This window comes from Monodelphis domestica, chromosome 3 (assembly GCF_027887165.1).
Source record: "Monodelphis domestica isolate mMonDom1 chromosome 3, mMonDom1.pri, whole genome shotgun sequence".
NCBI classification, from domain to species: domain Eukaryota; kingdom Metazoa; phylum Chordata; class Mammalia; order Didelphimorphia; family Didelphidae; genus Monodelphis; species Monodelphis domestica.
In genome coordinates, this window is record NC_077229.1 from 112,779,744 (window position 1) to 112,807,499 (window position 27,756).

At 37.3% G+C, this 27,756-nt stretch overlaps 1 protein-coding gene across 3 annotated transcripts in view; it reads left to right on the top strand.

The window, feature by feature from the left end:
* The window catches only part of TRAPPC9 (trafficking protein particle complex subunit 9), a 1,102,825-nt gene that overhangs the window by 12,576 nt on the left and 1,062,493 nt on the right, over positions 1-27,756 (top strand). For all 3 annotated transcript variants that reach the window (XM_056820755.1, XM_056820756.1, XM_056820757.1), the window contains one exon: positions 8,577-8,722. In XM_056820755.1, the coding sequence (XP_056676733.1) occupies positions 8,577-8,722 (146 nt within the window). The remainder of the gene's footprint in view (positions 1-8,576; positions 8,723-27,756) is intronic.

The following is a 27,756-nucleotide window of genomic DNA, read 5'->3' on the forward strand; positions in this document are numbered from 1 at the left end:
ATGAAAGTGGTAGAAAGGCTTAATGAAACATTGAACTTTTATGTTTCATTTTTGTGTGGGTTTATGTATTTTGTATCTGTTAAAAAAATTTCTTTGTGTGATGTTTGTTGAGCAGAATTTTCAGCATGGACAATTGAGTGAAATAGGCACTCTTGAATCAATGCAAAATAACAAAAAACAAAATAATGTACCTCAAATTGCCCCCAGGGTTTCCTCCTCTCTAACTGAACTACTTTGCCCATTTTTTGTGGCAAAACTAGTTGGGCACACTTTATCTCCCTTTCTTTAGTGAAATATGAACTGCTTTTAGCATGTTAAGACCATGCCCAAACCATTAAGATAATCTCATTCTATCCATTTTACTAAAATCATAGATTTAGAGCTGGAAGAGAGCTTAGAGGCCATCCTGCCCTTTCCACTGGGAGTTAGGAAAACTGGATTCTAGGCCTGTCTTTATCACTAACTAATATATATGATCATAATATATGATATATGATCATGGGACAATTCATCCTTTCTTTCTAGGCCTCAGTTTGTTCACCCATAAAAAGATGAGGAAACTGAGGTCTGGGAACCTTAAATAGCATTTAAGACTACATAGGTAATAAATTATGGAAAGAGTCTACTGAATAGTATTCTAGTATATAAATTAGAGGAGTTTCATATCATGTTGAGTTTTTAATATTCTTAACCCAGGAAGTAACACTTTGGAAGGGTCAGTATTGTTATGGATTGTCAGACCCAAAGTTAAATTTTGATTTAAATAAATCATAGTCAAGGGTATTATAGCTGGAGTATTAGAGATATAGTCCAACTTCTGAGTTTTATGGAGGAAGAAACCAAGGTCCAGAAATGAAAATGGAGCTGCCCATTGTTATACTAATTAATGACAGAGCCATGACTAGAACCCAGATTCCTTGTTTCTCTGGTGAGCCATATTGTGGCTAAATAAAATGTTGTAGGCCCAACTTTCCAAAATAAGTTAAGAATTCTTAATGTGATATAGACTAATAGCTCCTGTAGCACCATCCTGTCTTAGGTTGAGTCCCCAGAATGGCTAGGGGCCATAATTACTCCAAAAATGATAGTTCAAAAGCCCCCAATAATATATTTCTCTAGTCAGCCAGAGGGCACAATTTATTCAAAGTAGAAGTCATTTAATGAAAATGAAGAGTTAGATTTTTTAATAGAATATTCTTCCTATGAACTTGGTGTACACACTCCTAAAAATAACCATACCACTAGTGGTGAGAGTGGACATGTAAAGGGACGGTGCCTGAGGAGCTTACTTTTAGGGAATACATGTGGAGGGATAACTCATACTACTATATTACTGATGCTGCAGGACCATGATGCCTTCTGGTGATGCCATTTCCTCTGCTCTTATTAGATTGCTTCACTGGATTTACTGGCCCTGTTCTTGCCAGGTGCATATACTTACTGGGACTTTTTCTCACTGGGCCCAGATGTTTCTGCTGGACTTGGTCTTTGATATCCTCAACCTTTCTCTGTTCAGAATCATCCCTTCAAGGCTAGTTCAGTCATTTCAGCATCAGCCTGTTAGGGTATAGAGTTTCAAACCTTTCCCTGTTGAAAGCAAGTTTATAGTCCTTTTTAGTCTCAGCCACCAGAAACTGAAGACAGAATATCCTAGGCTAGAGATGTCTAAACCTCCTCATACTGACAATTGTGACTATCTGACACACTCCCCATGATCATCTCTGGCTTATGAATTTGGTCTGGAACAAAAGTTAGGCTAAGGAAATAAGATCGCCTTTTATACACCTACTCCAGATTTCTTTTTATTATGTGTATCTCAGCAGAAATCCCTAAATACATTAGTTCTGTGTTTTGCCCAGTAAAAACCTGCCTACCTCAAATTAGAAAAGAGAATGTTAACTACAGTAAGTTTTAAAAAAACATTATTTCCAAGGAATCTACCAAGAGTGTCAACCACATAATTTGAAAACAGTTTAAACAGTTCACCTTGAAGATAAAAGAGGGAAGCCAAAATTTAGAAATAAATTCTTAACAAACAGTAACAGTAAAGTGGATGTTAATTTATAATCCCATATGTGTATTAATTCACTTGCTTTTTGTTGTAGTGCTTGCCACCAGTCAGTATTAGTAGATTCAACTCAACACAAAAATATACATCAACTAAGTGCCTGCTTTTTGTGAGACCTTCTCTTCTCTCCCACTCTTCCCCCAATATTGGAGATGAAAAAGACGAAAATTTCCTCAGTCCTTGCTTTCCACTGGAGGAAGGGGAAATACTATAGCCACACAAATAAGAGAAATATACTAGGCTTAGGAAGGACCCCAAGTGCTCTAAGATTTCATAAAAGAATGACTATTGAGGTGCTAAAACTTCTGTTTTATAATATCATGGCTTGTTTAGTTATCAGGCTTTTATTTTCTTTAGTCCCCCTAGCACATCAAAATGAAATTTGGTGTTGCTGGCAAAGTAGTGGATAGGACTTGTGTTTATTATTTTTTAAGAAGCTTTTGGTGTGCCAACAGATCACATTGAAAAGGAAAAAAATTGTCATTGAAATATTTTGTTTTTACTTTTTCTAAATTTCTGAATATCTTCTTTCTTCTCTTCCTTGCCTTGGGGCCCCTCCCTTCTGTCAAAGAATAACAGAAAAAAAAAGCAGGCTTTTTAGTACAGCTAACCATGACATCATTGAATTCTTGACTGTGTAAAACATGCTCCACAACAATAGCCCCCTACATCTGCAGAGAAGGGAGGGAGGTTTATTTTCTTATATCTTCTTTGTGGATAGTCTTGTCATTATGCTACTCAGCTTTCAGTTTACTTTGGTGTTCTTTCCATTTACATCCTCAGTAGCCACATATTGATGTTTAAATAAAGTATTAGGCTGCGAATAAAAACCAATACTGGCAACCTCTAAAATTATTTATCATTTATGAACATGTATCCATTAGCTATTTAAAATATGATCAACTCCAAATGCTTCCTGAAATTGAAAAAGAGCATTGGCAAAAATGTGTTATTGAGCTGGACTTCATCTGGATCAAGGTTTCAGCACTCCCTCTTATAGTATCAGAATTGCTATAAACATTGGGGTGATGAGGGGAAAGGAGAGGTCCTGCTCAGCAAACTCCCTTTCTAGTGGTAGATTTGTGGGTTAGGTGTTTGTTATTATAAATGAAAATGAAGTGTGGGGCAGTGTTAAGAATAGGATGCCCCAATGAGAAGCTATACTATGTCACTGGCAGATTATAGCTTTAGAAATTAATGTTTAAATCTCTTTTGTCTCTTCAAGTGGAACTTCATAGGTTTGCAGGTTTTAGACTTGGAAGGGCCTTAGAGATCATCTGAGCCCCATAAATATAAAGTTTGCTTGTTCAGGCTTAATCAAGTAGTATTCCTCTCCAACTCCTGGAAAGGCAGGAATTCAGAGCTGGAAGGGACTTCATAGGTCATCTAGACCAACCAGTATCCAAGGAAGAATCTTCTCTATCACACTCCTTACAAGTTGCTTCCCTTGACTCTCTGCAACTGGATTTCTCCCTACCTTCACACAGTCTTCTTTTTCTTCTTCTTTTTTTTAAACTTCTGTCTTAGAATCAATATTGTTTGACTACAAGGCAAAAGAGTAGTAAGGGAAAGGTAATTGGGGTTAAGTGACTTACACAAGGTCACACAATTAGGAAGTGTCTGGAGCTAAATTTGGACCCAGGACCTTTCATCTCTTGGCCTGGCTCTCAAACCACTGAGCAACCTAAATGATATCCTGAATTGTGTTAACTTGGAAAAACACAGAACTGCTAAAGTAGTCAGAAAAACCAAATCTTTAATCAGGAAAGAGACAGATCCTTAATATTTAGCCACTACACAGAGCCCAGCACTAAATACTACAGAGTCAAAACTCTGGGGCTCTGAGGAAAGTGTCTTTTAGAGAATCACTGGGCTAGATGATTCTCCAAAGAATAATAGAACTTGGGGACTTATATACCTTATGGGGAATTATGTACAGTAAACACACACTGACAACTTACAAGCAGGCTTGGGAAAGAGGCTGTAGCTAGAGGCTCAGGTTACCAGGGGGTGGCCTCACAATGGGTACAAAAAGGATAGTTCCTGCCAAGTGTTGGTCTTCCTTTCCTAAGGATCTCTGATATAATGGGAGAAACTTCTAAGCAAAAAGGGTAATTGAGGATTTGAGCTTTCTATTATTCCTATTCAGTATACTTAATGGACTCTTGGAGATCCCTTGTTCAGTTTAAGACAGTCAGTTTGGGACTTCCCTTAAAGTCAAGTTCCCATGAGAAATGGACAAAACTTGGGACTTCCAGAATTCATGTTGACAATTGCTGTTACTAAGTGTTGATCAACATTTAACACCAGTATATAAAGGGGATATTGTGGAATGTTTGAATGGAATAAACTTTTTCAAATAAGTAATTGAATATAATTTGATCTTAGGAATATAGTTGATTGCTTTACATCTAGATAAATAAAAAGAAGTTTGATGTTATTTGGAAAATTCCTGTTTAAATGTCTATTGGCATTTAATTTCAGGGACTCAAGACCTTTTTAGTCGAGTTTATAGATTAGTCCCTTACTTTTTAGATCTATTTTATTCTACTTTTAAAGACTGGTTTTATTCTGTAAGGATTAAAAATTAAGGATCTTGGTCCTTAGGATTTTAATACAGTTTATTACATTTACTTGAATAGGTAAAGATCAGAATTCAATAAAAGGATAAAAATAAAATAGCCTAAACTAAACTACCACATTGGGTGATCTCAGTCTGGCCACGACAGCCTCCATTCCCTCAATGCACTCACCTGAGATAGAGAGAGTCTGCTTCCTTGTCTTGAACCTTTTAACCTCTCTCTCCCTTTTGGGTCAAATTAAATCATCTCTGGATCAAGAACATAGGCTACAGTCTTGTGACCCATGCTCAGTGACATGATGTAGCTCTGGGAGCACAGGGATGCAGATAGGACCCCATGTGTAATCCTGGGTGAGGGTTCCCTTCACACAATTCTTAAGGTTTAATGTAGAGTGGACTTGATGGGGAAGGCTTAGTTCCTTTGGAGGGATCTTATATGGCTTTGCATCTGGAGGAATTCCAGAGGACTGATATTATGCCAAGGCCACCAGAAACAGAACTAGACTCAGGCAAAACTGTAAAGCAGGTCCAGTTTACTTTTGGTAGGCTGCCTTCTGCTTTGCAGTCCCTTGTATACTAGAGATTTAGTGCTCTTATTTTAATCTCTCACTGCCCAGATTCTCTTATAGCATGCCATGTAGGACTCTAAGGCTCCTACTCTATGCTTTTTACAGAGCAAAATTATATATTTTCTGCCCTGTTCTGATCTGAGACATGTAAATAGTGTGGTGGATTAAAATACTGGATTTAGCCTCAAAAAAAGGCCTGAATTTGAATCCAGCTTTAGACAGTCATATAGTAACAAAGCATTTTTGTATATACAACCTCATTTGATCCTGATAATCCCAGAGGAAGGTAGTATAAATACTGTTTGTTATTTGAAGATAGAGAAACTGAGGTTTAGATTTTCCTGCTTGTTCACAGCCACAGAGTAGCAGATCTGAGAAGAGAACTCAGGTGCTTGGACTTTAATTCTAGTGTCCATTTCAATATGCTCTGTTGCCTTTATCTTTACAATGATTCTTAGGTAGAATAAGAAGTTGAATTATAATCTTTGTCAAAGAAACATCTACCCATGGTTAGCCCCTGATATTTAGTGAGCTTATTGGGAAAATCTATTAATTCTTTTAGAAAGAGTATTTCCAAAAACAGGCAGGATAGTATAGTAGAGAGAGGGATGGCTTCAGAACCATGAAAATCTGTATTGGGGTTCTGCTTCTAATATACCTGTGATGGTGAACCTATGGCACGCATGCCATAGATGACACTTAGAGACCTCTCTGTGGACATTCTAGCTGTTGCTGATGAGAGTTACTAGAAAGGCAGAGGGACTTGAGCAGAGCTGCTTCCTTCTCTCCTCTACTGTGCCTCCCTTTTCCTCTGCCCAGCAGCCCAGTGGCTTCCTCCCTCCCTCCCCTGAGTGGAGTACTCAGGCTACTCCCCTTTCTTTGTCCCTCCCCTGTCTGGGGTAAGGGGTAAGGTGTTGGCAGGGGCAGGGCATGGCACGAAGTTTGGGGAGGGAGTGGGGCCCTACACTTGGTTTCTAAAAGGTTCTGAAAGGTTTGCCATCACTGCATACCAATGAAAGTATAGTTCCTATTCTTATCCCTAGAAATGAATATCAGCAAGAAGACTTGAAACAGAGGGATTTTAAATTAATTCTTTGGTAATCAAGTGTTATGGCTTTAATAGGTGTCTTACCATATGTAGAAAATTGAACCCTGTGGGAGTATACTTATGATCTTTAGCTTTATAAGTTGCCTCCAAACAGCCGTTTTCAGGAAGAGGGTCAAGTAAGAAGGGACATGCTGAGGAGCTTGACTGAAGATAGGCACACATCTCTATACTCTTAAGGATATTAGCTTTTCACAAGTGAATGACATAGAATAGCTGCCTGAAACAAGTTTTCTTAGGGAAGCCTTGTTGTTCTTTCCTATGATCTTGGCCTGCATGAATTTCTCCAGCTTCTTTCTAAAGACAACTTTTTAGCCATCAGAAAGCAGTCATTAACTATCTGCTTGTACATGTTACCATGCCTAGCATATTAGATGTTGATGATTGTAGGCATTTATGATTTAAGACAGTGCTGCCACAAATAAACTTATCATCCTAAAGACCCCCATAGTCTTTTGGGATATCCCAGTTTTGATATAGATACTGGCAGAGAGGGAATCCCTGACAAACATCATAAGAAAGTTCACATTAAACAAGCAGTCTATTATTTTGTAAATGTTTTTCACTCATAGGAGAATTCTAAAAGCAGAACACAAGTAGTCCTTTGGGAACTATGCATGAGTTTTAAGGGAGCCCATTGGTAGTAGTTTGTGCTATTCTTTTTTGGTCTTCTGTGAGAGTGTTGGGGTAGGGATGAACACAGTGAGAAGAGGCATGGGTAGAGAGAGGGACAGACCTAGAGAAAAAGGTATGTTTAGGCATCAGCAGAAGAAGTAAAGGTAGAGCTAATATGAGTAGGTTCTGAAGTTTTAGTAAATTATCCTTCTCACATGCTATTTTTTTTGGGCTACAAAATATCTAGTATTTATGTAGTGCATTAGGGTTTGTAAAGCATTTTACGTATGTAAAGGATCATATTTGATATATACAATGACTCTGGGAGGTAGATACTATTATTATCCCCAATTAACAGAAGGTTGAGAGAAGTTAAATGATTTGCCCATGGTTATATAGCTTCAGAGTTTAAAAAAATCTTTATAAATGTCCTTTGAAAGAATTAGCCCCTTAGCCAAATTTCCAGCTCTACCTGTTCTTGATTCTCAGACCTTCAGCTCAGCTCTGAATGTAGCCATTAAGGAATTCATTAGGAATAATACAAGTAATATTGCATCATAATTGAGGTGAAATAAAATAAAATTAAGGGTTTGTTGTTTCCTTGTTCCTCAGCTGATTATTATTAAAAACAAAAATTTATGTTTGAATATAATCAAACTGTATTCGAAGGCCATTAGCTTTCAAGATAGTTGCAAAGGAATTTCTTGTCATTTTTAAACCAAGCTACAGAATGAAGTCTTGTAAGGGACCTGAAAGGATTATCTGGCCCAGGCTTCTATATTCAGATTCTGTTGATGAAGTGAAAGGACTTGGCCTGGGCAATGTAATTAGCAAAGGATGATATGGGGACTAGAACTGGTTTCTTACCTTTTATTGTGATGCTCTTTCCACCAACTGCAACTACTTTTAAAAGCTTTGCATTATTCAGTAGTCAGGATTCTTGTCAACTTTTAAAGTGCTATTGATGTTCCATTTTACCCATCTTCTTAAAGCATCATTAACACCCTATTGTGAAAAAAAAAGTAAGATATGTAATGAAGCTAAAAGAGAAATGAATCTTACCCCTTAAAAGAGAGATATTATCTAGCTATTATTTTAAATGGAGTTTAGTGTTAAGACAATTGATTCTAAGAAAAGAAAAAGATCAAATATCAATTTTTACCTGAGTTTCTGACTCTTGTCCGGAGATTTAAAAAAATTATTTAGTCTTTAGCTCTTTTCCTAAAAGCAGTTTCTCCCCTCTTCTCAGCATAATTAGTAGTAGTTGTTGCTGACTTTGAAAGCTAGGTGAGGAAGCATGGATGAGGCAGTGTGATGTAGTAGATCAAATTCTGGACCAGGAATTAGAAAGACCTGAGTTTGAATCCCACCCTAGATACTTTCTAGCTGTGTGACTCTGAGCAAGTCTTTTAACCCCTCTGGGCCTCAGTTTTCTTATCTGTAAAATGTAGAAGTTGGACTCAGTAACCTCCGTGGGCTTTTCTAGCCCTAAATCTGATGATTCTCTGAGAAGTTGAAATTTTCTTCTTAGCATTTTTTTTTCTGGAATGTAAGAGGAATAATGCTTAACTAATGTGTTTAAGAGATAAGAGATCTTGGATGAATAACTTTCCACCTGAATTGTACTTTCTTTTCTAGACACTATAAGAAGCGGTGTCAAGGACGGATGAGGAAACATGTTGGTGACTTATGCCTTCAGGCAGGGATGCTACAGGATTCCTTGGTTCATTACCACATGTCTGTGGAGCTTCTTCGGTCTGTGAATGACTTTTTATGGCTTGGAGGTAAGATTAAATGGTGAAAGTTTAGTGTGATGATAGCCTTTCTTTTGTTATTTGGAATTCTCTTGATTTCAGTAACACTAATGTCTGTTTTGAAAAATGACTGTTGGATGCTGTGAGATAATGAAGAACAACAAATTCAACAAATCTTATGCCTTCTTTCTGCTGAATATAGTGCTGGGCTCTCATAGATACAAGTTTAGATGAACAATTCCTTGATGTGTAGAGTTTCTGCTCTCTTAGAGAATGTGAAACAGATAATATAAGATATAGTGCATTGAGGATCTGTGGTTTAATTGGTACAAATACTACTTCCATCAGTATCATAATCCTGCTACTGTTGAGTAGAGGGATTTTGAGAGTTCTTATGGCCAAAAAATTCATTACCTTCTCATCAGCTTGGTGATGAGCTAGAGTCTCTAGACTTAGTTCTGCTGGTCCTTGGAAAAGAGAGAGAAAATCTCTCTCTAGGCTTATACTGAAATAAGCTCCCCAGGCTTACACGTTGCTAGCATAACCTTTGGAAATCAGGAGTCATTTCCATGTGACAATGAGGTATTAAAGGAAGACATCAAAAATCCAGTGGAGAAATGTAAAACAAAATACATTTTGAGATCTGAAGCAGGGTAAGGGCAGCAGGTAGAATGGGAAAGTTTATTATTGATTTGGGGAATAAGATTTAGAGAAATTAAAATATGAATAAAACATAGACCCTGCCCAGAAGGAGCTTAGCATCTGGTGGAGATCTCCTGTATTATACTGTGTTTTATCTTCTGTTATACTGTATTTTACATATTGTAATAGATTATATTTATGAGGTGCCCAGAACTGCCTGACTTGGGCAGGGTACAGAGGTACTATCACCTCCTTATCCCCAGAAGCTGTTTCTCTTAATGTTATGTTAGCTTTTTTATGGCTGTCCCTAACATGCTACTGATTCATTTTGAACTTGTAAACACAAAGCCCCTACATTTTTTTCAGACAAACTGCTATCTAACCATGCTCCCTCCAATTTTGTATTTGTGAAATTGAATTTTTTACCCAAGTGTAAGATTTTATGTTTATTCCTAATGCCCACTACTCTATCCTGCCAGGATCTTTTTGGACTTAGACTTTTCATGAGATGTGTTGGGCTTTACCCAAATTATTGGTAAAAGTGTTAGATAACCTATGGTCAAAGCCAAGATACCTGAAGTACTCCACTGGAGACCTCCTTCTGTATTAACATTGAACTATTTATCATTGCTTTTTAATCTGGCCAGTGATTTAGTTCTGAATTCACCGAATTGTTTTTCTGTTTTGTAATTCTATTTCATATCTATCCATCTTTTCCATAAAAATAGTATGAGATACTTTATCAAAAGCTTACTAAAATCTAGGTAAAGTATATCTGTAACATTCTTCTTCTTCTATTTTAAACCCTTACCTTCCACTTTAGAATCAATACTATGTATTGGTTCCAAGGCAGAAGAGTGGCAAGGTTAGGCAATGGGGGTTAAGTAACAGGGTCACACAGTTGGGAAGTGTCTGGGACAAGATTTGAACCCGGGACCACCTGTCTCTAGGTCTGGCTCTCAATTCACTGAGCTACCCAGCTGCCCCCTAACATTCTTCTTATCTGCCAGTTTAGTTACCCTTTAAAAACTGAAATAAGATTTTTCTGATGTGTCCTGTTCTTAATGAAGCCATGCTGGCTTTAAGTAATCATTGCTTCCCTCTCTAGATATTCAGCAACTCTGTCTTTAATGGTTTGTTCTAGAGCTTTTTTTTTTTTTTGGAAATAAAGTCAAGCTTACTGACCTATAATTGTGGTCTGTTCTCTTCCCTTTTTTGAAAATCGTGCTGTTTTTTCTTTTCTTATCTTGTGAAACTTCCCTTTTTTCCCCATCATCTTTCAAATATTACTAACAGGCTTAGCAATCCCTTCTTTCTCTTCTTTCAGAACCTCAGAGTATAGTTTGATTGGGCCACTATCGTTCACCTATAGCTTAAATGGGTCACATTTAAATTCAATAAAGGCAACTAAGTGTTCTCTTACTATTTTCTTACTTATCCTCAGTGTCAGCTTCATATTAGTCATTTTTATCATTTCCAAGGTAAAGGTAATTTTCTTTGCTAAAGGAGGAAAAAAGAAAGAAAATATCATTTGAGCACCTCTGCCTTCTCTTTGACAATTATTATTGTCCTCTCCACCCCAAAGATCATAGTCTTTCTTTGAAGCTCTTTCCTACCCCTCAAATATAGCTACGAGCCTTCTTTTCATCGTCTTTAACTTCCCCTTCCAGGCCCAGATCTTTTTGAGCTTTATCACTCTAGCTAGTATTTGGCCTCTCCCACACTACGTATTTCTCTCTGTCCTCACCTTTGCACTGAAGTCATTAACTCTCAAAATGCATGTTTATTGATTGTAAAAAGACTTGTCAAGTTCTTTTTAGAATTTTTTTCTATCATTTTATTCTCTGCATTTGTGTATAATCTGCAATCATTTCTTTGGACTTTTTGGGGGCAAATGTTAATTAGTATTGCAATAAGTGATTATCATATATCCCATGGAATAACGTTTTTTGTTACGGGAGTACAGTAAAACCTACTATCCTTGTTTCTCTAATAAGTGACTATAAGCTATTTTTCTTTTTATCTTCAACCTCCTTCTTCTGATTTCACTAAGTAATAACATCAAGATTGATATAATTCAATTCTTCCATCAATGTCCACTCACTGGATAAGGAGCTCACATGTAGTGTACAATAGTCACATTAAAGTTTATTGATGGTCTAAAAATGGTTATTCTTAGCAACCTCTGCCACCTGTCTAATCATTCTGCCACTGTCTCTGTAGAAGTAGGTCACACTTGAATGAAGATTGAAGATGGAGGGCCATTTAAAATTTTTATTTGTTTCATGGGTTTCCATGGTAAAAAAAAAAATCAATTACCAGGTGGACTAGTTCATTGGTGACATGCCTCTCTATATTTAGCTACTTAATTCTTCTGTGAACAGATTTGGTCTGTTACCAGAGCCATACTTGAAGCATTTTCATCCCATTAAAACCTGCCAGGGCCTACACTCTGCTGGCACAGCCTTCCAGAACTGGAAAAATGGAAAATGAACAATAGAAATGACATCAAAACCAATTACAACTTCATCCAGCAGTTAAACTGATATAAATTAATTTCCACAGAAAGGAGGCCAGAAGAGCTCAGAAAGAGCTTTAGTCAGCAAACTTCATATTTGTCAGAGAAAGATGGCTGTCAAAAGCAACATCAAGTAAGCCAGAAAAACATATTTGTCAAGTCATATGGAAAAAGATGATGGAAGATTAGAAGAAATGTCAGTTCACAAATATAAGAGAAATAGTGGAAGGTAAAATTAGTTTACAGAAAGTTCAACATAGTAATACAGTGCTATTCAAAAATGAAATAGAAGGAAGACTACAAACAGAAGAAAACTAGAAATATTTGCTAAAATTGTTTTCATGAAAATTTTTTTTCCATCAAGAACAGTGGAACCACTGCATTTGTGTCCTAACATGACATTTCTAGATGTGATTATAGAAGAAATAGGAATTAGAACTAAAAAGAAGAGAAAAAGCAGCTGGATTAGAGCAAGGGTGAATAAAGATGATCTGTTCTACAAGTGATTCAATTGTGAGAGTGTTGAGGGATCAGTATACAGGGTATATGAAGGAGGGAGATAGCATAGGACCTTATTAATACTAAAAAAAACTTCTAAGAGAACACCAATAATTAAAAGTTTATAAGCTTATTCTGCCTTCTCTAAAATATCAAATGGAAGTCGGTAAAGAAATATATGAATTGAGGGCTTCCTTTTTGAGAGTATTAGTAGGTAACAAGCAAACACTATAACAGTGAACCCCTTTTTTTTCATTTTCAGAGTTAACTGAAAGTTATAGAGAAAATAAGATCCTGCTGAACTTAAAAAAATCAACAACAACCCCCAAATAACCCATTCATTAAAGCAAAATATCTCTTTCAGAACCCACATGGATATACTGTGATCAATTCTAGGGAAGGAAACTCAGGAATCCGTGAGATCACAGATCCATTTCAGTATTTTCCTCTCCATTGACCTTTATTCAGTTGTTTTCCATCATACTTCCCCTATCTGGTTTTTGGATCTCCTTTCTTAAATATACTATTTTTTTTTAAAATATATTTTATTTGATCATTTCCAAGCATTATTCGTTAAAGACATAGATCATTTTCTTTTCCTCCCCCCCACCCCCCATAGCCGACGCGTAAGTCCACTGGGCATTAGATGTTTTCTTGATTTGAACCCATTGCTTTGTTGATAGTATTTGCATTAGAGTGTTCATTTAAAGTCTATCCTCTGTCATGTCCCCTCAACCTCTGTATTCAGGCAGTTGCTTTTTCTCGGTGTTTCCACTCCCATAGTTTATCCTTTGCTTATGAATGGTGTTTTTTTTCTCCTGGATCCCTGAAAGTTGTTCAGGGACATTACACCGCCCCTAATGGAGAAGTCCATTACGTTCGATTATACCACAGTGTATTAGTCTCTGTGTATAATGTTCTCCTGGTTCTGCTCCTCTCGCTCTGCATCACTTCCTGGAGGTTGTTCCAGTCTCCATGGAACTTCTCCACTTTATTATTCCTTTGAGCACAATAGTATTCCATCACCAACATATACCACAGTTTGTTCAGCCATTCCCCAATTGATGGGCATCCCCTCATTTTCCAGTTTTGGGCCACCACAAAGAGCGCAGCTATGAATATTTTTGTACAAGTCTTTGTGTCCATTATCTCTTTGGGATACAGACCCAGCAGTGCTATGGCTGGGTCAAAGGGTAGATATTCTTTTGTCGCCCTTTGGGCATAGTTCCAAATTGCCCTCCAGAATGGTTGGATCAGTTCACAACTCCACCAGCAATGAATTAATGTCCCTACTTTGCCACATCCCCTCCAGCATTCATTACTTTCCTTTGCTGTTATGTTAGCCAATCTGCTAGGTGTGAGGTGATACCTCAGAGTTGTTTTGATTTGCATCTCTCTGATTATAAGAGATGTAGAACACTTCTTCATGTGCTTGTTAATAGTTTTGATTTCTTTATCTGAGAACTGCCTATCTATTTCCCTTGCCCATTTATCAATTGGAGAATGGCTTGATTTTTTGTACAATTGATTTAGCTCATTATAAATATGAGTAATTAAACCTTTGTCAGAGGTTTCTATGAAGATTTTTTCCCAATTTGTTGTTTCCCTTCTGATTTTAGTTATATTGGTTTTGTTTGTACAAAAGCTTTTTAGTTTGATGTAGTCAAAATTATTTATTTTACATTTTGTGATTTTTTCTATATCTTGCTTGGTTTTAAAGCCTTTCCCCTCCCAAAGGTCTGACATGTATACTATTCTGTGTTTACCCAATTTACTTATGGTTTCCTTCTTTATGTTTAAGTCACTCACCCATTTTGAATTTATCTTGGTGTAGGGTGTGAGGTGTTGATCTATTCCTAGTCTCTCCCACACTGTCTTCCAATTTTCCCAGCAGTTTTTATTGAATAGTGGATTTTTGTCCCAAAAGCTGGGATCTTTGGGTTTATCATATACTGTCTTGCTGAGGTCGTTTTCCCCCAGTCTATTCCACTGATCTTCCTTTCTGTTTCTTAGCCAGTACCAAATTGTTTTGATGACTGCTGCTTTGTAATATAGTTTGAGGTCTGGGACTGCAAGGCCCCCATCATATGTGTTTTTTTTCATTATTTCCCTGGATATCCTTGATCTTTTGTTCTTCCAAATGAACTTTGTTATGGTTTTTTCTAAATCAGTGAAGAAGTATTTTGGTAGTTCAATGGGTATGGCACTAAATAGATATATAAGTTTGGGTAGGATGGTCATTTTTATTATATTGGCTCGTCCTATCCATGAGCAGTTAATGTTTTTCCAATTGTTCAAGTCTAGTTTTAGTTGTGTGGCGAGTGTTTTGTAGTTGTGTTCATATAGTTCCTGTGTTTGTCTTGGGAGATAGATTCCTAGGTATTTTATTTTGTCTAAGGTGATTTTGAATGGGATTTCTCTTTCTAGTTCTTGCTGCTGAGCTGTGTTGGAGATATATAGAAAAGCTGATGATTTATGTGGGTTTATTTTGTATCCTGCAACTTTGCTAAAGTTGTTGATTATTTCAATTAGCTTTTTGGTTGAATCTCTAGGATTCTTTAAGTAGACCATCATGTCATCCGCAAAGAGTGATAACTTGGTCTCCTCCTTGCCTATTCTGATGCCTTCAATTTCTTTATCTTCTCTAATTGCTACTGCTAGTGTTTCTAGTACAATGTCAAATAGTAGAGGTGATAATGGGCATCCTTGTTTCACTCCTGATCTTATTGGGAATGCATCTAGTTTATCCCCATTGCAGATGATATTAGCTGTTGGTTTTAGACATATACTGTTTATTATTTTTAGGAATGACCCTTCTATTCCTATGCTTTCTAGTGTTTTTAATAGGAATGGGTGTTGTATTTTATCAAAGGCTTTTTCTGCATCTATTGAGATAATCATGTGGTTCTTGCTAGTTTGCTTGTTGATGTGGTCAATTATGTGGATGGTTTTCCTAATGTTGAACCAGCCCTGCATCCCTGGTATGAATCCTACTTGATCATGGTGAATGATCCTTCTGATCACTTGCTGGAGTCTTTTTGCTAGTATCCTATTTAAAATTTTTGCATCTATATTCATTAGGGAGATTGGTCTATAGTTTTCTTTCTCTGTTTTTGACCTGCCTGGTTTTGGAATCAGTACCATGTTTGTGTCGTAAAAGGAGTTTGGTAGAACTCCCTCTTTGCTTATTATGTCAAATAGTTTGTATAGTATTGGGGTTAACTGTTCTCTGAATGTTTGATAGAATTCACAGGTGAATCCATCAGGCCCTGGGGATTTTTTCTTAGGAAGTTCTTTGATGGCTTGATGGATTTCAATTTCTGATATGGGATTATTTAAGAATTCTATTTCCTCTTCTGTTAGTCTAGGCAGTTTGTATTTTTGTATATATTCATCCATTTCTCCTAAATTGGTGTATTTATTGCCATATAATTGGGCAAAGTAATTTCTAATGATTGCCTTAATTTCCTCCTCATTGGAGGTGCTGTCCCCCTTTTCATCTTTAATGCTGTGAATTTGCTTTTCTTCCTTCCTTTTTTTAATTAGATTGACCAGTACTTTGTCTATTTTGTTTGTTTTTTCAAAGTACCAGCTTCTTGTCTTATTTATTAAATCAATAGTTCTATCACTTTCGATTTTATTAATTTCTCCCTTAATTTTTAGGATTTCTAATTTGGTTTTCTGCTGGGGGTTTTTAATTTGATCGCTTTCGAGTTTTTTCAATTGCATTTCCAATTGATTGATCTCTGCTCTCCCTTGTTTGTTAATATGAGCTTTCAGGGATATGAATTTGCCTCTGATTACCGCTTTGGCTGCATCCCAAAAGGTTTGAAAGGATGTTTCGCCATTGTCATTTTCCTTGATGAAATTATTAATTGTTTCTATGATTTCTTCTTTAGCTAAACGGTTTTGGAGTATCATATTGTTTAATTTCCAATTGGTTTTAGATTTGGTTTTCCATGTACCATTACTAATCATTATTTTTATTGCCTTGTGATCTGAGAAGGCTGCATTCATTATTTCTGCTTTTTTGCATTTGTGTGCTATGTTTCTGTGACCTAATGTATGGTCAATTTTTGTGAATGTGCCATGTGGTGCTGAGAAGAAGGTGTATTCCTTTTTATCCCTATTTATTTTTCTCCATATGTCTATTAATTCTAATTTTTCTAAGATTTCATTCACTTCTCTTACCTCTTTCTTATTTATTTTTTGATTTGATTTATCTAAATTTGATAATGGTTGGTTTAAGTCTCCCACTAGTATGGTTTTATTATCTATTTCTTCCTTCAATTCTCCTAGTTTCTCCATTAGAAATTTGGGTGCTATATTATTTGGTGCATACATGTTGATTAATGATATTTCCTCATTGTCTAGAGTCCCTTTTAACAAAATATAATTACCTTCCCTATCCCTTTTGATCAGGTCTATTTTTGCATTGGCTTTATCAGATATCATGATTACCACTCCTGCCTTCTTTCTATCAGTTGAGGCCCAGAAGGTCTTACTCCATCCTTTAATTCTGACCTTGTGGGTGTCAACCCGCCTCATGTGTGTTTCTTGAAGACAACATATGGTAGGGTTTTGGATTCTAATCCATTCTGCTATTCGTCTACGTTTTATGGGTGAGTTCATCCCATTCACGTTCAAAGTTATGATTGTCATTTGTGGACTCCCTGGCATTTTGATTGCCTTCCCTAATTCTAACCTTTTCTTCTTCGGCTCTACCTTTTAGTCCAGTGATTTACTTTGAATCAGTCCCCCTTGTCCCCTCCCTTGATGTTTCCCTTTTTAGTCCCTCCCTTTTTGTTCCCTCCCCCTCCCCCCTCTCTTTCCCTCCCTTTTTGTTCTCCCTCTCCCCCTCCCCCCCTTGGTTTTCCCTTCTCCTTACCCTTGTTGGGTAAGATAGAATTCAAGATCCCAATGGATCTGGATGTTTTTCCCTCTCAGAGTTGATTTCCCTGAGATTGAGGTTTAAGTAAACCCCCCCCCCCCCTCTTCCTCTCCTTCTTATAGGAGTTTTCTTCCCCTCCCCTTCCCCTGTGAATCTTTGTGTGAGAACCATTATTCTATTTGGTCTTTCTTTACCCCCTATTTATACATTACATTTTCCCCACATATTAGTATACATAGGTTGATATAAATGTAGTCCTTATAGAAGAGAGTTTGAGTAAAAGAAGATAACATTTTTCCCCTTTCCTTAATATTTACCTTTTCAGGTATTCCTTGCTCTTTGATTTTCGGTATCAAACTTTCCACAGAGCTCTGGTCTTTTCTTTGCAAAAAGTTGGAAGTCTTCTATTTTGTTGAATGCCCATACTTTCCCTTGGAAGTATATAGTCAGTTTTGCTGGGTAGCTGATTCTTGGTTGGAGACCCAGCTCTCTTGCCTTTCTGAAGATCATGTTCCATGCCTTACGATCATTCAGCGTAGAACTTGCAAGGTCTTGTGTGACCCTGATTGGCATTCCTTTATATCTAAATTGTCTTTTTCTGGCTTCCTGTAGGATTTTTTCTTTTGTTTGATAGCTTTGGAATTTGGCAATTACATTCCTGGGAGTTGTCTTTTGGGGGTTTAGTGTAGAAGGTGTTCTGTGAGCTCTGTCAGTGGCTGTATTGCCCCCTTGTTCTAGAATCTCTGGGCAATTTTCTTTGATTATATCTTGTATCACCATGTCCAGTTTGGTGTTTATTTCTGGCTTTTCTGGGAGTCCAATTATTCTTAAATTTTCTCTTCTCCCCCTGTTTTCCAGATCTATCACCTTGTCGGTGAGATATTTTATGTTCTCTTCTAATTTCTTGGTGTTTTGGCTTTGCTTTATTAGTTCTTGCTTTAAAGCCTGGTTTTCTTTTACAGTTTGGTCAAACTGGTTTTGTAGATGCGTGAATTTCTTTTGCATCATTTCCCACTTTTCCTCCCAGAGGGCTTCCATCTTTTTGGTCCTTTCTGATTCAAATTCTTCATGGGTTTGTGGAGAGTTTCTATTTCCTTTGGAAGATTTTGGAGAATTTTCTTGTATATCTTCTTCTATCTGCTCTGTATTTTGTATTTTGGCTCCATAGAATGTGTCCAGAGTCGCCCCTTTCTTCTTATTTTTCTTGGTATTTTGGGGCTTCTGTGCTTCTGTGGAGTTTGTCATCTCTGAACGTGGAGGATTGGCTTTTCTTGTCTTTGTCTGGTGATCAGAGGCTTTAGTCCTGGGCAGATGTTGGTTCTATGAGCGTTCCCTGGGTTAAACTGAATATGCCTCACTGGAACTGGAATGGAAGGGTCGGACCACGAGGCCACACTCTCCCCCTGGCTCGATTTCCGGAAATTGCCTTCAGAATCCCTGGCCGTGAGGCTGTTTCGTCGGCCTGCGGGGGGGATGGGCTGCCGCTTCCCCAAGCTCCGAGAGCACAGACTTTCACTGAGACTTGGATAGCAGGATCCAGCCCCTGAGGCTGTCTTGCCCGCCCTGAGGGTTGCTGTTGTTTTGACCAGCTCTCTGCAGCGGAGGCCCCAGGCAGTAACTTTCACCCGGACCGACCAGCTCTTTCCAGCGGAGGCCCCAGGCAGTAACTTTCACCCGGACCTACGGGCTCTCTGCAGCGGAAGCCCCAGGCAGTAACTTTCACCCGGACTGGGACTTGGGTAGAAGACCCTGAGGGTTGTTGTTCCTCAGACCCTGCTCTCTGAGCCCGGCGCGGCTGCCGCTTCCGGGAGCCTTGGACTCTGCGCTCCTACCCCTGAGGTCCGAGGGATCTCGGGTTCTGGCTTTTAAGGGGAGCCGTACCTTTTGAACCGGGTCCAGGTCCAGGAGGAGGGTTCCCAGGGTCTGTGCTGTTGGTCGTTTGAATTTCGGCGCCTTAGGAGCTTCTAGTTTGAGATCGGTCGGGAAGGGTTTTCCGGAGATCTGAACTTCAGCTTTCTCTAAGCCGCCATCTTAACCGGAAGTTCTTAAATATACTATTTTAATATGCAATGTAATCAACTGTTTTGATTATTTTGGAACTGTTTCAAAAAAATTTTTTTTAACTTTTACTATGTCTTAGAATCAATATTAAGTAATGGTTCCAAAAATAAAGAGTGGTAAGGATTAGGTAGTTGAATTTAGTGATCTGCTCAGAGTCACACATATAGGAAGTATCTGAGGTGAGGACAGTTTTGAAGCCAGGGCCTTCCATTTCTAGGCCTGATACTCTATCCCCTGAACCACCTACCTGCCCGTTAGTCATTGCTTTAAAAAAAATTTTTTTTAAAGAATAGGCAAGCTAGACAAACCATTAGCTGACTTGATTTATTTTGATTTATTTTTTATAAAAACCCTTACCTTCTACCTTAGAACCATTGGTTTTAAGGCAGAAGAGTGGTAAGGGCTAGGCAATGGGAATTAAGTGACTTGCCCAGGGTGACACAGCTAGGAAATGTCAGGCCAGATTTGAATCTAGGACCTTGTCTCTTGTCTTTAGACCTGGCTCTCAATCCACTGAGCCACCCAGTTGCCTCTGATTTTATTTTATTTTTTTAAAGAAAACCAAATGACCATTAAAAAAAAGAAAAATATGAATCACAACCAATGAAAAAAAGTATTAGTAATGAGGAAGTATTTTACCTGAATATATGCCCTAAAACTGACAATCTAAATAAAAATGGATGAATATTTAGAAAAATATAAAATGTCCAGATTAACCAAACAAGAAGTAGAAAACTAAGGTATAAGTAAGCTCCCAAATTTTAAGAAAACCTGTAGGACTAGATGTATTTACAAGCAAATTTTGTCAGATATTTTTAGAATTAATTCTGTATTATATAAACTGTTTGAATAAAATGGAAAAAGGATTTATAACCAAATTCCTCCTCTGATAGATACATGATCTTAATACCTAAACCAGAGACAGTCAAAACAGCAAAATAAAATTAGACTAATGTCTCTAATGAATTTTCTTTTTTTAAAAAATTAATTTATTTAGTCAACATTATTCCTTGGTTACAAGAGTTACATTATTTCTCTTCCTCCCCTCCACCCACCCTTCCCACAACCGACGCTCAATTTCATCGGGTTTTACATGTGTCCTTGATCAGAACCTGTTTCCATGTTGTTGGTGTTTGCATTAGGATGTTCATTTAGAGTCTACATCCCAGCCTTATCCCCATGTATTCAAGCAGTTGTTTTTCTTCTGTGTTTCTACTCCCAGTTTTTCCTCTGAATGTGGATAGTGTTCCCTCCAAGTTGTTCAGGATCACTGCATTGTCACTAATGGTGAAGTCGATTACATTCGATTGTACCACAGTGTATCAGTCTCTGTGTACAATGTTCTCCTGGTTCTGCTCCTTTCACTCTGCATCATTTCCTGTAGCTCGTCCCAGTTCCCATGGAATTCCTCCACTTTATTATTCCTTTGAGCACAATAGTATTCCATCAACAACAGTTAGCACAATTTGTTCAGCCATTCCCCAGTTGAAGGGCATCCCCTCATTTTCCAATTTTTGGCCACCACAAAGAGAGCAGCTATGAATATTCTTGTACAAGTCTTTTTCCTTATTATCTCTTTGGGGTACAAACCCAGTAGTGCTATGTCTGGATCAAAGGGCAGACTATGCCCTTTGGGCATAGTTCCAAATTGGCCTCCAGAATGGTTGGATTAATTCACAACTCCACCAGTAATGCATTAAAGTCCTGACTTTGCTGCATCCCCTCCAGTATTCATTACTTTCCATTGCTGTCATGTTAGCCAATCTGCTAGGTGTGAGGTGATACACAGAGTTGTTTTGATTTGCATCTCTCTGATTATAAGGGCTTTAGAACACTTTTTCATGTGCTTATTAATAGTTTTGATTTCTTTAACTGAAAATTGCCTATTCATGTCCCTTGCCCATTTATCAATTGGAGAATTGCTTGTTTTTTTGTACAATTGGTTTAGCTCTTTATAAATTGGAGTAATTAGACCTTTGTCAGAGGTTTTTGTTATGAATATTGTTTCCCAATTTGTTGCTTCCCTTCTAATTTTGGTTGCATTGGTTTTATTTGTACAAAAATGTTTTAATTTTATGTAATCAAAATTATTGATTTTACATTTTGTGATTTTTTTTCTATCTCTTGCTTGGTTTTAAAGTCTTTCCTTCCCAAAGATCTGACATGTGTACTATTTTGTGTTCACCCAATTTGCTTATAGTTTCCTTCTTTATATTCAAGTCATTCACCCATTCTGAGTTTATCTTGGTGTAGGGTGTGAGATGTTGATCCAAATCTAATCTCTCTCATATTGTCTTCCAATTTTCCCAGGAGTTTTCATCAAATAGTGGGTTTTGGTCCCAAAAGCTGGGATCTTTGGGTTTGTCATAGACTGTCTTGCTGAGGCCACTTACTCCAAGTCTATTCCACTGATCCTCCCTTCTGGCTTTTAGCCAGTACCAAATTGTTTTGATAAACACTGCTTTATAGTATAGTTTGGGATCTGGTACCTCCTTCCTTCGCATTTTTTTCATTATTTCCCTGCATATCCTTGATCTTTTGTTCTTCCAAATGAACTTTGTTATGTTTTTTTCTAATTCAGTAAAAAAGTTTTTTGGTAGTTCAATGGGTATGGCAATAAATAAGTAAATTAATTTGGGTAGAATTGTCATTTTTATTATGTTAGCTTGTCCTACCCATGAGCAGTCGATTTTTTTCAAATTGTTTAGATCTAGTTTTAATTGTGTGGAGAGTGTTTTGTAGTTGTGTTCATGGAGTTCCTGTGTTTGTCTCAGCAGATAGATTCCCAAGTATTTTATATTGTCTAGGGTGATTCTAAATGGAATTTCTCTTTCTAATTCTTGCTGCTGAGATATGTTAGAGATATATAGAAATGCTGATGACTTATGTGGTTTTATTTTATATCCTGTGACATTGCTAAAGTTGTTGATTATCTAGGATTCTTTAAGTAGACAGACCATCATATCATCTGCAGATAGTGATAGCTTGGTCTCCTCATTACCTTTTTTGATACCTTCAATTTCTTTTTCTTCTCTAATTGCTGCAACTAGTATTTCTAATACAAAGTTAAATAATAGAGGTGATAATCGGCATCCTTGCTTTACTCCTGATCTTATTGGAAAGACTTCTAGTGTATCCCCATTGCAGATGATATTAGCTGATGATTTTAGATATATACTGTTTATTATTTTTAGGAAAGGCCCTTTTATTCCTATGCTTTCTAGTGTTTTCTATAGGAATGAGTGTTGTATTTTGTCAAAAGTGTTTTCTACATCTATTGAGATCATGTGATTTTTGTTGGTTTGCTATCGTCAATTATGTGGATTTTTTTTTTAATATTGAACCATCCTTACATTTGTAAAGATTAAAATTTATGGAATATGGGGAGACTGAGGCAGGTAGAAATTAGTTTCTCTCTGCAAGGAGTATTATATTTTTTAGAGGTTTATTAAAGGCTAAAGATTAAAGAATATACAAGTAAGAAACATGTGCCTAGGCCAGAGGCCTAGACAAAATAACCTTACATCATGGAAGAGACGCCTCTGCTCCAAAACGGAAGTCCCCAAAAAAAGCCAAGACCCTTCAACAGCCTTTGAATCCGCTTAAATCCCTTCTCGATCTCGGCCCAGGTGAGATTACAAGGCATTCTGGGGAAGTGGAGCAAAGGCTCGTGGGGATTGTAGTCCTGTATTCGAGTCTATTTTTTACATTCCCCCCTATGATCATTTGCAAAAAAATTAATTTTTTTCCAAAGGATCATGAAAACATAATCAATTTAAAGATTACAATAATTGAGGATAAGAGAAAGAAAAGAATAAAACCAATAATTACTGGACGCGTTGACAGAAAGCCAGTTAGGGGGAAGTCCCCTTTGGCATGAAAGTATGCATGCAAATAAATGTTCATTAACCACACCCAAAGTTCATTTTGTGCAGTTCGTGGTCTGGAGGCTTCTTCATGATGGCTTCTCCAACAGTTCAGTTTCTGGATTCAGGGAAGTAGCATCTTCTTTACCTAAAATTCTTCTCAAAAGGAATTTAAATTTTGCAATTTAAATAATGATATTTTTTTTACATTCCCCCTGTTAAGAGGGTGATTTAAAAACTGGGATCACTTAGGGATGCATGGCTGAGGTATATGAATCAATTGGCAAGAGATATTAAAAAGGTATCAGAAAAATCAAAAAGAAAAGAAAAAATTCTGGATGAAAATATAGACTATCAAAGTCTTATGTGTAAAAATTCCAAGTAGAAGAAAAATAAATCTATAACAGGTCCTTCAATCAGGGCCCACTCAAAATGATCTAAGTAATGATGCATTTACCCAGTCAGTGCCAGGACTACAGAAAGGTACCACACTATGAGAGGCAGAAAAGGGGACCAGATTATAGAAGCCAAGTAGGAGCCAAGGTTTTGGGGATACTCATCTTTGAGTATCTTCAGAGTGAGTGTAGATACAAGGAAAGCCTATGTCTTAACACATGTTAAACATAGTAACCTTGAGTCTTCACACTAGGTTCAAGACCTTTGTATTGGCTTAGAAGTGCATCAAGCCATCCTAGATTGGCCTTTCTTTGGCCCTATGAAATGGCTCTTGTGTGTAGCTCTTGTCCTGGAATCAGACAGAATCATTAAGCAAAGTCCCATAATTTATTTAAATAATTAGTGGAATCATTTTCATAGTCACAAGCTTTTTAGGGCATGCATTAGAAAATGTATCTTAAACTTGTAGCACTGAAAATCAAAAGGTTAAAGAAAATCTTAATACTGGTGACATGTGCTTCAAATATAAAAAGGAGAGAAAAAATAATAAACTGAAAAAGTATATTGCACATGCAAGAAAAATATAATAATAAAAGAGCTTTAAAAAATTCAAAAATATAGCTTATAATCATTGACACTCTGTGTCAGCTAAGAAAATATAAAATACAAGGCTTTCTCACCAAAAAATGAGATCCATTTCCTCTTAATATCTGGCCATGATCACTGTGAGTAGAAGGCAAATGAATTGAACAAGGTTAACAATTTTTCATTTTTTAAAAATACAGTAGGTACAAATATGTAGATATCAAAATTCCCCAAATTCTCAATAGCCCAATTAATTACAATAGCAAACACACTTTCATATTTCACATAAGTTGCTGTATGACATTTTTAAAACCTATGAATTGATGGACATTTGTCACAATTTTTACAAACGTAGCAATCCTTCAACCTTGGTATTTAAACATATTTTTTAAAACAAAGTAAAACTCATCTTGGGTTTAGAACATAATCAAGAAATCTATATATCATTCTGGTAGAAGTAAAGTAGTGTGCTGAAGAGTATAAATAAAGGGGTGCTCCTTTTTCTTGGAGGCTTTTCCCAAGGGTACAAATGCCCTGAAATTAACTGCCCAACTTCCATTTACATGTGGGAAGGTTGGGGGTTTATAAAATACATTTCACTTCAGCTACTATAATGGGCCTTACCTCGTGGTAGGGGCAGGCAAAAATAACCAGATTGTTAAAAAAAATTCCAAAAATCATATTTAAAAACCCTTAAAATCAAATCATTTGAGATATTTAGCACATTAAAATTCCAAAGGTTGTTAATACAATTATAACCAGTTCTGAAGTCCATCTATCCTCAGCAAAATAAAAAAAAGCTGTTTTTTAATATATGGGCTCATTCACAATAATATTTGTTCAACACAGTTATAGGGGGAAAACAACAGAATTTTAAAACTCAGTACATTCAAAATAAATTCAATCAGCCTTCAGTTCAAGCAGAATAATATTGAATCCAGTAATATATGAACTTAAAATCACAAAGTTAAACCTTAAACAAAACAATGCAATGGAATACAGAGATTTTTTTTTTTTAATAAACCATTGGAGTCTGAAATGCCTTAGAATATAGCCTTTAGTCTCTTCAAAGTTCCTTGGTTTTTTTTTTTTTTTGGTTTGTTTGTTTGTTTTTAATTATCCATTTAAATGTCTATTGTCTGAAGGTAGAGTAGTAAAGGCTAGGCTATGGGGTTCAAGGTATCCGTCCAGGGCCCCATAGCTGGGAAACATCGGAGGCCAGATTTTAACTAGAGACCTCCCGTCTCTGGGCCTGGCTTCCAGTTCGCTGGGCCACCCATTTTCCTCCCCAAAGTTAAAGTTGAATCTTTGGGCTGAGTCTGCTCCCTGATAGGCAGGCAAAATCAATGAAATTGCCAGAAGAGTCAAAAATCCTTTTAAACAGCCCATTGCTTTTTAGGTTTCTGTTTGAAAAGTCTGTTTCTTCTCTCTAGTCTTTTCTGTCTTTCCCCTCTCTGATCCCCCTGTGGCCAATACCCCCAGCCACGTGGAGGCTTAGCCTAAGGGAAAATTGCCCTTTATCCTTTCCCTCTCGTCTCTCCCCTCCGCCCACGTGGCCAATACTGTTACCAGCTGGTCGCAATGAGTCCTGAGTGATCTGCTCCAAGGATCTGGGTGATGAGCCGGCTGGGGTCACGCTCGAGGGTCTGGGGCGCAGAAATAGGCAGGCAGCGGCCCGTGAGAGGCCAGGAGCAGGAGCGGCTGCGGGGGTGGGCAAGGCCGGGACCAGGTACCAGGTGAGGATGATCAGGGCTGCAGGCTGCAGGCAGGAAGCGGTGGGGCCGACCCAGGTGGGGTGGGCAGCAGGTCCCGAGCCTGTAGCAGCTTTGCGAGGGTAGAAAACCTTGGCCAGAGAGATATGGCTCAAAAAAAATTTTTTTTTTCTAGGTACTAGATATTAAAACTGAATTTAAGATCAGAAAAGAAATCAGAAGATTGAAAGTTCTTTTTTTCCATTAGGTCACCAACTGTAATGATTAAAATTTATGGAATATGGGGAGACTGAGGCAGGTAGAAATTAGTTTCTCTCTGCAAGGAGTATTATATTTTTTAGAGGTTTATTAAAGGCTAAAGATTAAAGAATATACAAGTAAGAAACATGTGCCTAGGCCAGAGGCCTAGACAAAATAACCTTACATCATGGAAGAGACGCCTCTGCTCCAAAACGGAAGTCCCCAAAAAAAGCCAAGACTCTTCAACAGCCTTTGAATCCGCTTAAATCCCTTCTCGATCTCGGCCCAGGTGAGATTACAAGGCATTCTGGGGAAGTGGAGCAAAGGCTCGTGGGGATTGTAGTCCTGTATTCGAGTCTATTTTTTACACATTCCTGGTATGAATCCAACCTCATCATAGTGAATAACCCTTGTGATGACTTGCTGGAGTCTTTTTTTTTTTTAAACCCTTACCTTCCGTCTTGGAGTCAATACTGTGTATTGGCTCCAAGGCAGAAGAGTGGTAAGGGCTAAGCAATGGGGGTCAAGTGACTTGCCCAGGGTCACACAGCTGGGAAGTGTCTGAGGCCAGATTTGAACCCAGGACCTCCCTTCTCTAGGCCTGGCTCTCAATCCACTGAGCCACCTAGCTGCCCTCTTTGCTGGAGTCTTTTTGCTAGTATCCTATTTAAGATTTTTGCATCTATATTCATTAAGTATATTGGTCTATAGTTTTCTTTCTCTGTTTTTGACCTGCCTGTCTTTGGAATCAGTACCATAGTTGTGACATAAAATGAATTTGGTAAAACTCCTTCTTTGCTTATTCTGTCAAATAGTTTGTATAATATTGTGATTAGTTGTCCTTTGAATGTTTGATAGAATTCATTTGTGAATCCATCTGGACCTGGGGATTTTTTCTTAGGGAGTTCTTTGATGGCTTGTTTAATTTCTTTTTCTGATATGTGGTTGTTTGGGTAGTCTATTTCTTCCTCTGTTAGTCTAGGCAATTTATATTTTTGTAAATATTCATCCATATTCACCTAGATTACCATATTTATTGCCATATAATTGGGCATAATAATTTTTAATGATTACCTTAATTTCCTCTTCATTAGGGGTTAGGTCTCCCTTTTCATCTTGGATACTGTCAAATTGGTTTTCTTCTTTCCTTTTTTAAATTAGATTGACCAGTACTGTGTCTATTTTATTTGTTTTTTTTCAAAGTACCAGCTTCTAGTCTTATTTATTAAATCAATAGTTCTTTGACTTTTAGTTTTATTTATTTCTCCTTTGATTTTTAGGATCTCTAATTTAGTCTTTATCTGAGTATTTTTAATTTGTTCACTTTCTGGTTTTTAATTTACATGCCCAATTCATTGACCTCTGTCCTCTCTAATTTTTAATATATGAACTCAAGGATATGAATTTCCCTCTGAGTACTGCTTTGGCTGCATCCCATAGATTTTGAAAGGATGTCTCATTATTGTCATTTTCTTCTATGAAGTTATTGTTTCTATAATTTGTTCATTAACTGATTTTGGAGAATCGTATTGTTTAATTTCCAACCAATTTTTGATTTGCCTCTCCATATACCCTTACTAATTATTATTTTCATTGCATTGTGATCTGAGAAGGTTGCATTTATTATTTCTTCTCGTTTGCACTTGTTTGCAATG